The 14622-nt window shown below is 43.0% G+C and overlaps 1 protein-coding gene across 1 annotated transcript in view; it reads left to right on the top strand.

The window, feature by feature from the left end:
* Positions 1 to 14622, top strand: part of CFTR (CF transmembrane conductance regulator) — a 134572-nt gene that overhangs the window by 108330 nt on the left and 11620 nt on the right. The window contains exons 23-24 of the mRNA XM_065401426.1: positions 1220 to 1375; positions 13429 to 13518. Coding sequence (XP_065257498.1) covers positions 1220 to 1375; positions 13429 to 13518 — 246 coding nt within the window. The remainder of the gene's footprint in view (positions 1 to 1219; positions 1376 to 13428; positions 13519 to 14622) is intronic.

Here is a 14622-nt window from a genome sequence, read left to right as displayed (position 1 = left end):
AGTGCACCACGGTATTTTACCTTGCAGCTAGATCCTTGTAAGATTCCCCTATTGAGGATAATAGAAACAAGCATGCGAGATAGGAGATAAGAGAGGCCAAGTATCTACCGTGCTTTTTAACTCGATGGTAGCAGCGGGTGCTTAGCCCTCACTCCTCCCTCAGAGTCAGGTCTGATGCTGTGTTGTTCACTTTACAGGGAGGGTCCCGAACAGTAGGAAATTTCCACCACTTCACTTCCAAAATTGTCTTGTTCCCATCTGCCAAAACAGCCTATGCTCAGATTGCACAGCATTCGCTGTGAGAAAATACACTACAGTAAAAGCCATTAGTGTGTCAACATTTGCCAACTGTTCCCACAGGTATTGCCTATTCTAAGTATAGGGGATAAGATGAGGTAATCTTCAATTCCACTGTGTGGGAAATGCAAACTATTTAAATAGCAACCACTGTTTTTAGGAAGTATCAGATCCTTCTGCTGTGGCATAATGTCACAGAAAGAAGTGCACCCGATCTAAAGAAAACGAGGGGCTCGTTGTGGCCCTTCCTGCAGAATCCAGCCTTAATAAGGAAGAGATTGTTTTGCACAAGTCTGATGGTCATGCATTTAGAAGTTCCTTCTTTAATTGATGTTGTGTCATCTGCAGTATTTTGTCAGCCCTGCTAAGTTATGGAGAAACCAGAACATGTATTGCAACTGTAACATAGTGCCAGAGTCTGATCTCACTGATGCCAGTATCAATGAGGAGCAAAGTCATCAAAGTCAATCAAGTTACCCCAGTGTAAGATCAGAGTTAGGCCCATCTTAACAACATTGCTGAAATACAATACATGCTTGTTTTCATTTCTTTGAATTTTAAGGTCTTTTCTGAAGGGGGATCCACTACAAAATGGAAGGAGAAGGGCTGTAGGGAGGATGGGTAATAAATAAGGGTAATGGATAAGTACATTTGTGCTCTTTGGCTAAACGCAGAAGGACAGATTCTCTCCTTGGGTAGCTAAATGAGGTTACACAAAAGTAAGAGCAGAATCTGGCTCAGTGTTTCATATCTCTGCTGAGGTCCTTTACCTTTCCCAAAAACAATGGTAATACACATCCTATCCTACTAAGTTCTGTATGGGATAGTCCTTCAGTTGTGCTGCATCCTTGCTTTGTGGTTAATGCATGAACAATATTAAGCAAAGGAGTCTCCATTCACTTTGAATTATTTAATATTGCAGGTGGGTCTTTTGGGAAGAACTGGGTCGGGGAAAAGCACTTTGCTCTTTGCCTTTTTAAGACTGCTGAATACAGAAGGAGATATGCAAATTGATGGCGTCTCTTGGAACACAATCACTGTGCAGCAGTGGAGAAAGGCATTTGGAGTTATACCACAGGTAATGACCAATGAAGTGACAAGGTTTTAAGTAAGATTTTCCCCAGTGTCGTACCTGGTTATTTTTCCATATGCAAACAGCAAACAGATATGTTGAGCCTAGCGTTAGTTGTTTTTAACTGAAAATCAAAACCAAGAACAAAAGTGTAGATTCCGTGAAAGAGCAATGTGTAGCTCTCTTCTGTAACAGGGCTCTGCCTTTCACCAACAGCTTGCTGCAACTCTTATTGCAATTACTACAAAGGGAAAAGTAGAGTACACGCAGGAAACACAAAGCATCACAGCTTCACTGCCTGCTTACGCCCCTCATTGTTCCAAAATGGGGGGTGCAGAGCAAAAAAACAAAACAAAAAATGGCAGCAGAGCAAAAAAAACCAACAACACCCCCCCACACCATTCCTCCTCCCTCCGCAAGCACTGGAGGGAGGCCCGGGAGACACAGGGGAGCGCGGGGCCGGGGTGAGTGTGAGTCCGGCCTGGCCCTGAGCAGGCAGGACTCGGGCGCAGTACCTGGAGGAAGCGTAGGAGGGCGGGCTGCGGGGCCAGGCGGCGGCTGTTCATTCTCCCCACCTGGGCAGCCGGACTTGGGAGCAGCCGCTGCTGCAGCTCCCACTGCTGCAGGGGGAGGAAGCGGCCAAGCACGTGGCGCTCGGCGGCTGCGGCTCTGGCGCCCGGGGCGTGACCCCCTGAGCCCGGGCCTGCTGCGGGGACAGGACCCAGCAGCGCGCATGCTGCGCCCAGCCCCTGGCCAGTCGCGTCTGGGCTGGCTGCCCAGCTGGTGCAATCCCGCAGGCGGTCCCGGGGTGGAGGCATCGGCAGCCCCGTTTGTTCCCCTGCGGGACCCAAGCAGGACGGGGGGCTAGGGCCTGCTGCCCCCACGCTGGGGCCGCCTGCGGGATTGCACCAGCTGGGTCCCCGCAGCAGGCCCGGGCTCAGGGGGTTCACGCCCTGGGCACCAGAGCTGCAGCCGCCGAGCGCCACATGTTTGGCCTGAGTCTCAGGCTAGCACCATCCTTCCTCTCTGGTTATATTAGTATGCTACCTGCCTGGGAAATGAACATTATTTGGAGTAAGTTATCTAGAGTAAGTAAAATATTATGTAGTAGAACTAAAAATAAAGTGTAGTGATTGGTCATTGTAACAGGAGGAGAGAGAACTATGACAGATTCAACATCATGCTTTTTATTTTATTGATGAAAATTGTTAGCCGTCTCCAAAAATGTTGACTCAGAACTTCTTGTATTGGCATTTTTATGTGTTTTGAAAGCTTTATGCTGCATGAGTTTTCACTTACATACAGGATTTATCTTCAGTCCTTAGCCAATCATTTGAGTGACGCAGTATAATTAAATTAGCAATAGACTACAATCTTACCAGTAGACAGATATACACAATATCAGAAGGCAGAGAACTACAGTAGGCCAAGTTACAGCTAAGCCTTCTACACCAGAAGGGGGATTCACCGAGTGGAGGATAGGTAGTGTTTCCAATATCACGCACGTCCATGATGGGGAAGCTATAGTTCTTCCTGAGGACTCCATAGGAGCTTCACTGCCTCCAGATACTGAATCAGTGCAGTCCTTAGCCAACCAGTTTGGTTCACTTTTTAGCCAGCACCACCCACTCTTTAGCCTTCACTGGGCCATTATTTCTCCCCAGCACAGAGAGGTTGCAGCAGCTTCCTACCACCACAGCCTTGTTCCCTAGCAGACTTTCCTCCACCAGCATTAACCACTAGAGTAAGCTGGACCCCATTGTGGACCAGTGTTTCTGTCACTCAAGTGGCAAGCTGTGACTATCACAGAGACTTAGGGTATGTCTACACTGAACACTCTTTATGGCAGTGTGTAGAATACATACGCTGCATGCCTCCCTAGCACGGGTATAAATAGCAGTGTAGATGATGAGGCTCAGCTTAGATGAGTAGAGTAAAGACATGCCAAAACTTCAGTGTATGTACCCTACGTGACTCATTACACACCCAGCAGTGCCTCCCCGATATACATTGCTATTTTTGGAAGTGTAGTGTCCTGCTGCCTCCCTGCTGCCGGAGCCTTTCCCCATCACAGAGAAAGGCTCTGGCAGGAGGGAGGCAGCAGGAAAGGTTCTAGCAGATCCCTGCTGTTGGAGCCTTTCCCTGCTACCAAAGTCTTTCCCTGACACATGTAGCTACACACCGCAGTATGGATGCAGCCGGCTTTTCACTGTGGTGTGTAGCTACACGTACCCTACATGCCACCGCAAGTGGTATGCAGTGTAGACATAGCCATAGTATTACATCAGCATTTGCTGGTTAGCAAGTGAACAGGTGAAATACTTTCAAATAGCTGTAAAGATTGAGGGATCTTCACAAACTCTTTCATTAAAAAGGACTCTGTCAGGTTACTCATTTTTAAAATAAGGAGTTCATTCCTGGCTATTTAGACTAATACAACCCAGGGCTCTAACTTTATTTCCTTTCTTCATTTGGGTACATGGGCCAAAATCTGCTCTCCATTACACTGAAATAAAACTGGACTAATTGCATTCAAGTGACTGGAATGACTCCCGATTTGCCTCAGTATAACGGAGAGAAGAATTTGACTCCTGTTGATGGGTTGCTAATGAGTGCTGAGCATATGTAGCATTGTCTTCTCTGTGGTTATGGGGGGAAAATAGCTGAAATGCTCATTTTGGTGAGCATCAGGAATGGCTTAGATTTTGCAAACACAAAATGGAGGCACATCATTTTTTTCTACTTCTCTTGTCTTTTTTCAGATTCTGACATTCTTTGTGATTCCGCTCCCCCTCCCAATACAAGTATTTCAGCATTAGAGTTCATACTTTTCTTTAAGAAAAATACGAAGTAGCCTTTTCCTGCTGCTAAGCTACACCCTTCCCCAGATGGAACCAAGAACCATATTGCATAACTTCCTAGTCAGATTCTTTTCCTGTCTGTGCTTTGTTGACAGCCTGGTTGGTCATACTCTGCCTACTGATCCCAGACTCTGCCGGTAAGCTGCCCTCTGGTTAGCTGACTTATCTCCTGTTCTCTCCCCCCTTCATTGCTTTGTTTCTTCACCTCCCCTTGTTTGACTGTTTCATCTCATAAGCTCCCTTATTTTCCCTTGTCTCCGGCCTAGTCTCCATTTTAACGGTTTACCAACATAGCTATGTTAGTTAGGAGTGGGAGGGTGGGGAGGAAGAATCAAATCTCTAACCAATACAGCTGTGCCAGCAAATGCCCTAGTGTAGACGCAGTTATACCAGCATAAAATGTCTTTCATTTAGGAGATAGTATAAGCTTTACCGGCAAAAATTCATTTGCTACTGTAACCTGCATCTCCCCTAGAACAGTTTGCCAATATAACTATACCAACAAATCCTTTCTAGTGGAAATAGGTGAAACAACTTAAAAAAAAAATGAAACAAGTAAAAAAGTGAATGCCAACCAGAGGAGTTCTGCTCATATGCTCCTAGTGAAGCACAGTGTCAGTCAAGAGTATGCAAATTTATAACCAAAAATACACCAGCTCTGAGGTAGCATGTCTAAATTGGCAACAGATAAAGAGGAACCAAAGAAAGGTGTTAGAAACTGAGTAAATGGCAGTTTATTTCATGCTTTCCCCCCCAAAAATCCTTATCACCCACCCGAAAATCCCCTCCCTAAAAAAATCCCTATCACCCACCCCAAACCTCACTCCCATCCCCACCGAAAGGTAAAGGAGTGCAGTATTCTCTAGGGGGTAGGACAAAGAATTTAGCATCAGGAGGCCTGGATCCTACTTCCAGCTTTGTCCCAACTATATAAGCTTGTGCAAGGAACATAACCTCTGAGTTCCATTGTTTCTCCATCTGTCAAATACAATAATAATATTTATTCCTCCGTAAAAGGGCACAAGATCTGTGGATGAAAGGGACTATTATTATTATCCATATCTTTTGGTAGCACTTACAGGCTCCAAGCAGGTATCAGGCGTTCATTGTGCTAGGCACTGTACAAACAAGTAAAACAGACATTCCCTGGCCCAGAGAGCTCACAAGACATAACATATGGCTAAAGACACACAGAGGTAGGGGACAAGGTAATAGTGAAGGTGGGTACACTTAAGTAGCCTCAGTGGTTATGGTAATCACAGTGCAAAGTATTATTAATAAAAGCCTTTCAATGACAGTAGCCAAATACCCAAATAAATAATAGAAGCACTAATGTAAAAACAAACTTGATTCTGCAGCTGTTAGCAAAATACAATAGACTGAGATGCCATTAGTTGTATAACCTGCTCCTCCACTAGCCAAAAACATGGGCTAGTTGTTAAAAGTTATGCATGTAGTACAGTTTTAAAGTGCTTTTAATGTGGACATTTAAAGAGAACCCAGTGCCAAAAAAACATTATCTTTAGCCTTTTAAATAAAGTTGCATGGCCTGTGGGCCGGGCTGCCAGGCCCCTACCAGGTCTGTACTGCACTTGGGGCTCCTGTCCTCAAGCCCCACAGTCAAACACTGAGCACTTGCTATAAAACTGCACGTTAATCCTCAGAAATGCCCAACTACAGAGTGAGATTAGCTCTCCACCAGCACCCTCCCTGTAGGGGGAAAAACATTACATATACCACGCAGCCTCTTCCACCAAGAGAATAAAGAGACTTTTGTTCTCTATCCTTCATCTCAGGGGGTTGTTTATCCCCTTCCTGGAATCTGGCCTACAACAACCCACAGATAATCAAAGTCCTAGAGAGGGCTGTTTGAACAATGTAAGAACATTGGAAGGGCTGATTTTTTCTACACTACCAATCACCCCATGACAACCTTCCCTTCTCCTACCATCCCCCATCTTTGCCATTTCTTAAAATGGGGGGGGGGGGGTAGGGATAGCTCAGTGGTTTGCGCATTGGCCTGCTAAACCCAGGGTTGTGAGTTCAATTCTTGAGGGGGCAATTTGGGGATTTAGTTGGGGATTGGTCCTGCTTTGAGCAGGGGGTTGGACTAGATGACCTCCTGAGGTCCCTTCCAACCTTGATATTCTATGATTCTATGATAATGGAAGGCCTCAGTTGCCCTGTGGCATGCCTTTCTACAGATGATTGCCAATGGTGGCCCTTTCTACAGATGAGGGTTCCTGCAGTGAATCACACCAGTGATCCATCTAATCAGGCTCCCCCTCTCTGACAGTGGCTAATAATACACCTCTACCCCAATATAACGCGACCCGATATAACGCAAATTCAGATATAACGCAGTAAAGCAGCACTCTGGTGGATCAAAGCAAGTTCAATATAACGCGGTTTCACCTATAACACAGTAAGATTTTTTGGCTCCCGAGGACAGCGTTATATCGGGGTAGAGGTGTAGATGCTACAGTGGAAGATGCAAGAAACCAAACAGGGGACAGTATGGAATAGCTGCCCAGAGGGGAAGTTTCTTCTTATCCCTCATCAGTTATTAGTTGGCTTTTGCCTTGGGGGTTTATACCCTTCTAGAATATTTTTTGAAAACTTTAATGTGAAGCAGTAACTTGGGATATCTGGTTGTTTGAAGTGTGGTCCCAGTGTACCGAGACCCACCTCATTATTCAGGGCAGGCTTACTAGCCTACCTCCAGCAACAGTTACATCCCATGATTTACAGGCCTGTGCATTCAATAAGAGTGGGCAGCCAGGTCCAGTCTCGATGTCATTAAGTTAGCTTGTGCACTGTCATTCATAGAAGTTACACCTCAAGGTATATGACTAAGTTAAATTAAGAAATGGCCTCAGATATTGAGCCAGTTTGGATCTGAGCATACTGTGAGGTTGGGGCCTGTTTCTCATTAGAATAAAATGAAGAGGAGCCTGAGAACAAAATTAAGGAGTATAGGCAAGGGAACGGCATCATTGAATGATATGTAGAGAGTGAGGCTCTTATTCTGATATTTCCTTGATCACATCAAATGTGATCATGATGTCCTATTTCAGGCCTTTTGGCAGTGTGGTACAGTATATCACATACAATTTTACAGATTTAAATGCCCAATATATATTAAAAGAAATCAGACATGGAGAATAGGTTAAATATACTCTAATGAAAAGTGATGATACCTTTTGTTCTTACATCCCCGCCCCCACACACACTTCATTTTATAGGAGTTAAGAAGGAAAAGTGACATTTACCAGTTTCCAGCTCAAATGGTGGTTTGACTTTATACTATTCAACCTACTTCCTTCCGTATCTCTCTTTATATTCCTGAGACCATTTCCTTTCAGAGTTCATAGGCAGGGCTGTTATACAGGGTTCCAAGTAGCCTCTGTAAAATGCAGAAAGCTGAAAAGTGCAAGTCCCCATAGATCCCCATAGCAAGGGTTTTGCAAAGTCTGAAATCTTGCAGTGGATCCAGGGAAATCAGCATTACAGTAGAGTGGGCCATCTGCTGCCTTAGATCCATGTGCAGAACTCCTATAGAGATCAGGAAAGGCTCCACATGCTTACTGAGGGCAACATAGAGATTGTTTCCTGCTCTGAGGGCTCAATCTTGCAAGGTACTTAGCACCTTCAATTCCTGATGAGATCCATGGGAGATGAGGGCAATTAGTATCTTCAGGGGTTGCTCAGCACCTTGCAGGACTAGGTCCTGAAAAGCATGCAGAAAGCCCTACAGTTTTCAGTGCTTTTATCTTCCAATTCTCTGTTGTAAATATTTTAAAACTGATGAAAGCATTCACAGATGCCTGTGAAACCAGAACATTCAAACCTTTTCATATGGAGATTAAAGGGACACCCTCAATTTGAAAAAATCACATTTCCATCTGAAAATGTTTTACCTGCTCCCATGATGATAACCTCGAAGATGATTGAAAGAGAAAAAAATTTCTCTTTCAGTTTGCTTACTTTCTTCCAGTGACTGCACTTTATGTGTAGTCACTGTCACTGTTTTACAATGAAGCATGCTCTTCCTCAATTCCAAAACCTGTGAGAGTGTGAGAGAGTTTGCCAGGAGCAGCAGCAAAGCTGGAAGCAGAATGGATGAGTAGAGCTGACTACTCCATTGTGCAGCAACTTTCAAAGTTAGTTTTCGTTCCACGTTGGAATGAAAACTAAACCCTTCAAATGTTTTCACAAAGGGCGTGCATATGTGTAGATAGAGGGCCCTGGCCTGGGGTAGTCCCATCTTCAAGTCCCTGCTTTGCTTGATTCAGAGCAGGATTTCCATCCCAGATCACTCAAAATCATGAAGAGCAGGTCCTGGAACCTGGGTCTTCCCCATTCTAGACCAGTACCTAACCACCAGGGAGTCTAGCTGTCAGCCTTCCTGATGAAAGTTTTGTCAATATCAGTATGCTCGGAAGAAACATTTTCCCACAATTTGATTTTGGCAAAAATGTTCTGACCAGCTCTACTGAAGAGGCAGTTGGCTAGAGCATGTACAGAGAGAAAGGGCAGGGTGGAGGAGTGGTGGGCCTGAACAAGTTTAGGGTTATTCTTCTTGGCTCACCTACACATTGGCAGAAATATCCTTATACATATCTTTAAGGGTAAAAGAAAAACACACACACACACCAGAGTACACAATTTAAATGATACTATATCAGAAGAGTGAATTTAAATGAATTCAAATTGTCAGTGTCCCAATAAATAACCGGAAGAATAATGTACCAAACTCGAGATTATTAGGTCAAACATTCACTAGGCCTTGCAATATTTTACACATGTTATTTATACCAAGACACTATTTTCCAGAATCTTAATGGCAGTGCAAGTATGGTTTGTCAGGTAATTGATTCAGACAGCTAATTCCTGACCTAATTTTTTTTTCAGGTATTGGTGGTGGATATATCAGGAATTTTTAAAGGTTCATTCTTTATGCTAGGAGATAGTTCCCCAACTTAGTATTTCATGTAATATCAATATGCACAATAATGCCAAACTTTACAGGGAAAAAATCTCTTTTCTTTCCCAGTCTCAAAGTTAAAACTCAGAAGATACAAGAATACAATTTATATTCTGATTATAACTCTTCATGAATGCAAATATACATGCAAGTACTTGACTCTTACCACTTATTAATGAAATAAATTTAGTGAACATCATCTAGGCCAACACAAACTTATTGGCTGGCCTGTGACAAGGGACAGTGTCACTTGCGGGAAGGAAATAGGTTTAGGGAAACATGGCAGAACTTGTTAAACCCATTCATGTCCCAGTCCCAAAGGGACATTTTTAAGGTCTCAAAATCAGGGTTCCAAGAGCTGTGCAAAGTGCCTTGGTTCTCCTCCTATAACAAATGGTTCCCCTCATTGGGCCAATCAAACCAATCTGTCTGCCTTTGTTGGGATATGAGGGAAACTTGGAAAAAGCCTGAGATCCCTTATAGACAGTATTTCCCCCTCCATATTCTAGAACAGAGTGTAGATGAAGGAGGAGGGTTGCTCTTGTCTATTATGTATAGGAAATTGTTATGCAAGAGGTTTTAGGTGTAAACTCCATTTTGCACTACATGTAATTACTAACTAAGGAGCACACTTTCTGGCTGGGTGACATGAGATTCCTGCTAGAAAACATACATGCAGCTATAGGTCTATATTTCTGCATGTAACTGCATGGGTAATAACAGTAGCTATGTACACAAATGCCTATTTAATTGCCTCCCATTTTCAAATTTCACATTGTGAGAAATTTCACTGAGCTAGGGAGAAAGGATTTAGCCAGTGTAAGGAGCTGTGTTAGCCAAGTCAATATCCAGCCAGAATCTAATCCCCAGAGTACAGAGAAGAGAGTATTCTGGAGTCAGAAGGGACCAGGCTGGGCTGAGAGACAGACTGTGTGAGAGCTTGGGAGTTGGCAGCAGAGCTAAGGGCAAGCAGAAGGCAGCTTAAGAGCTGGGACTGAAAGCAGAGAGCTGGGCAGAGAAGCAACATGTTGCCACAGCACAGTGGCCTGCAAACAGGAGGTGTGGGGGCAGCTGCACATAGGACACCTTGGAGAATCGTGCTACTGGGATTCCAACAAGACTCTTACCTTTATACCTTGAACTGGCCTGCCCCTAGAGTCTGCTTTAGGAATTGCGAGGTTGCTCTTCTGTTGTCATTAAGTAACCGTAGCTAGGGTATTTGCACCTTTTAGTTTCCAGCAGTCCTGCAAAAGTAATACTCTATTACTCACATCTGTGAGTAGCCTCTGAAGGGCCTAGCACTTCCGTCTCCTACACAGCATTCAACTCCAAGTCTGTGGTGCCCCTAGCACACTACCAGACATCTAGAGGGGACTTTCGTATGATAGCACTCAGTGATGTTCTTTTGAGGGGTCAGTTACAGTATTTGGTGGCAATTACCACCACACCTACTTACTACTGTATTTCTGCACTATTTTACCTTGACACTTGCCTATTGTAGGATGCCAATTCTGACTATAAACTGTAGATCATATCATCACCTTGTCAGTGTTCATCTAGGGTGATTTTGAACTGGTACCCAAGATGCAGAAGGTTCCATATCTATTACCAATCCCCCGAGACATCCAGTTCCCCATTTGCCAGGTTTTCTTGGTGCACTCATAACCAGCACAGAACTCCCTATATTTCACTAGCCATTTGTTCCCTTGAAACATCTAACATTTACAGTGGCTTCTTTGTAATTGGACTCCGCACTGCACATGTGACACTAACACAATATTTACACAAGTGAGCCCTGTATAGATATGAAGGAGCTAGAAAGACGGAAACGTCTTGCTGAACTGTGCAGGAAGCTGCCAGAATTCAGGACAATGCCGCACCTCGTTTGGGAATAAAATGCACTTTTTTAGGTGCCATACTTTAAGACAAAGATTTTTTGAAAGCAGCAGTAACAGGAAAAGCAGCAGTTTCAGAACAAGAAGATACTGTACTTTGTGTGTGTTGCACGTGGGAAGGAATGCTAGTTAGGTGTTATGAACCTTTTCTAAAAACTGGTTTGTTCAGTTAACTTTTCTTCACTGCTGCAGGACTAAAATAGCTACTTTATTAGTTAACTATATGGCAAATGAAGTGTGTCTGAAGCCATACCAGACACAGATTTCTCACTGCTATTAGCTCCACAGTGCCCAATAGTCATAAGAATCTAATCCTGATGCAAATGTGCTCATCACCACCAAGAACTGTGACCCCTTTACGGGTCCCTGCTGCCTGGAGTTATGAGGGAGAGGTAAAGGGGGCATCACTTTAGCTGAGGAAGAGGGAACTGGAAGCCCAGCTCAGTTGGAGGACATTGTTCTACCAGCTTACCCAGGGACTTGGGGAGCACATTTATACTCTTTGCCCTCCAGACAGAATCCTCTCTTGCACTGACCAGCAGTGCAGGAACCTCATTTAAGCACCTCCAGTGAGACCAGAGTGGGACTCAGCACCGGCTTCTCATTTCTGGAGCCCTGAATAGCACCAATTTATATCTGAAATCTTTGAATTAAGGCTATTTGAACACATATCAAAACCACTTTGGAATTTGACCAAAGGCATCATATAGTAATTCATCTCTAGGGTATCCCGAGGACTGGAGTCCCAGGTACACCTCAGGTTATGATTGTGCTTGTTTGGTCAAACTATGTGGGGAATCCTGTGTATTCCCCTAGCCAGACCTGCTTTTAGCTAATGTTATCAGTGTCCCACTTTTAGAAGCATCAAAAGACACACTAAGGCTAAAAGTCAGTTTCTGCAAGAAATTAAACAGTTGTAATCACTTTCATTTCAAAATATGTTTCTTTTAAATAAACATTTCCAATAGGAAGACAAAAGGGATAAAGAGACAATAATTGGCTCTCAGCTTTATCTACAACTAATATTTGTTCAGTGTGCACAGGGAAAGGAGCCAAAACCATTATAATATTTCCCACTAAGATACTGTGACATTCATTGACAGTGAATTCGGTCTGCTATAGGCAATAAGGTGTATCAAGTGACACAGCAGGTGTCACATTAGTTTCATCTCATTAGGAATAGTTGTGCAATCTCAGTGCCATTTGAAGTACAGTATTTGATTTCTGTCAGAATCGAATACACCCTTATAATGTAAAAAGAGATTAAGCAAATATTTAATTTCAGCTGTGCCATCACTTTCCAAACTACAAACTGCACTATAGCGTCACTACAGTGATGGAAGTGGTTCTCCCATCAGCATAATTAATCCACCTCCCTGAGAGGCAGTAGGTAAGTCGACAGAAGAATTTTTCTATTGACTAGCGCTGTCTACACTGGGGGTGGACTTTTCACACCCTTGAGCAATGTAACTGCGTCGACTTGACTTTTGGGTGTAGACCTGGCCTAAGAGATGTTCACTTATACCTGTAAAAATAAGAAAGGGAACTGCTTCTGATCACATTGAAGTTAAAGGCAAAACTCCTACAGACTTCAGTGGGAGAAAGATCATTCTCAAGATTAAGAAATCTCCAGCCTCTCCCACACCCCTCCCTGACAGGCACACAAAAGAGCAGAAGAAAGCGTCAGTTGTGCAAGACTCCTGTATAAATGGATTATTGCTATTCCTCTCATGACTCAGATTTTGCTATGTGCTGAGTATCACTGGAACTAAACTGAGGCCCAGAACTGCTGTTAAGGTTACACTTAACTTAACAGCAGTTCTGTTAAGTGATAGCGGTGATACATAAGGAAGTGTTATGAAGCTCGGGTAACTTTTGGTTACAGCTGGTCAGTAAATGGATTTTCTGTTCCATAGGAAAACTCAAGATTTGAAAGAAAAAAAAAATTATCCAAAATCTGGACAAAAGCCCTGAATTTTGGGGGGCACTTAAATTCTGAAAAAGAATATTTTGAATTGATCTGGACTTGAAGAAGCATTTTATGTAATGTTTTAAAATATATAATGAAGTCAATTTCAAAATACAAAGTCATTTTGAAATGAAAAAAAAGTTTTGTTCAAAAAATGTCAAAATGGGATATTTTGACATTTTCAAAACTTTTTTCTTTCCAAAATGGGAATTTGTCAAAACCATTTTGTGAAAAAAAAATTGGTTTAATTAAAACAGCATTTTCTGACAATTTTTTCCCCACCATCTACACTTTTGGTGTGCTATGCAGTTTTAAAATGATTTCTTATTTATTTTGTTCTCCCACAGAAAGTGTTTATATTTTCTGGGTCTTTTCGGAAAAACTTGGATCCTTATGGACAATGGAATGATGAAGAATTATGGAAAGTTGCAGATGAGGTAAAGCTGTTCAATATTATTTGTGTTGTTCATCAATACTATTTGTGTAACTCCCCTGTAATAAAGGGAGTTACAGTGGGAAGGAATTTTGCTCAATAACTATAAAATTATTATTTATGTAGCATCATACATAACACGGTGCTCAAACAAAAAACATTGTCCCTGCCCAGAAGAGTTTACAGTCTAAATAGGATAAGTATAAACCAAACAATTACAGGTTTAAATGGCAAGTATTAGGTGCTTCTATTTGACAGCTCTTATCAAGGCCATGTCTACACTATGGGTACTATCGCAGCACAGTTATACCACCGAAGTGCTACAGTGTAGATGCTTCCTACAGTGACGGAATTTCCCCCCCCCCAATCACTATAGTTAATCCATCTCTCCAAGTGGTGGTAACTAGGATGATAGAATAATTCTTCTATCGACCTAACTGCATCTATACCGTGAGTTAGATTGGCTTAACTATGGTATTCAGGGGCATGAATTTTTCACACCTTTGAGCAATGCAGCTAGGTTGATCTAAATTTTATATGTAGACCAGGCCTAAGACAGTTTTGCAGATGGTCTTTCTAATAATTGTTCTTTCACTGCCTGATTGAAGAGAGATTTAGAAATTTATATAATTACCCTTGCTTCTTGTTCCTTAAACCACCTGCTTTACATCACCAGGCCATAGCCTGCCATCAGTCTGTGGACTTCAAAGGAAGTTCTTTGCACAGACATGTTGTAGGCAGATAATTGACAACATATAGCCCACCCTTTGTAAACTGGAGTTTAAGTACTGAGCAGGTGATGTATCTTTTTAACAGTGACCACATCCCCTAGAAAGTCAGCTGCAGCCAATGTGTAAATTGCCTATACCCTCAGCAATGCTCGATTCTTCAAAGCTCAGCCCCAGTAAGGAGATGCTAAACAGATTTTGGGTTTTTTACTCACTCACCTTCTCCAATGCTTCTCTCAAAGCACAGGAATGGGTTACCTAGGGAGGTGGTGGAATCTCCTTCCTTAGATGTTTTTAAGGTCAGGCTTGACAAAGCCCTGGCTGGGATGATTTAGTTGGGGATTGGTCCTGCTTTGAGCAGGGGCTTGGACTAGATGACC

The sequence above is a fragment of the Emys orbicularis genome, chromosome 1, assembly GCF_028017835.1.
Source record: "Emys orbicularis isolate rEmyOrb1 chromosome 1, rEmyOrb1.hap1, whole genome shotgun sequence".
NCBI lineage: Eukaryota > Metazoa > Chordata > Testudines > Emydidae > Emys > Emys orbicularis.
This window is presented reverse-complemented; position numbering and strand designations above follow the sequence as displayed.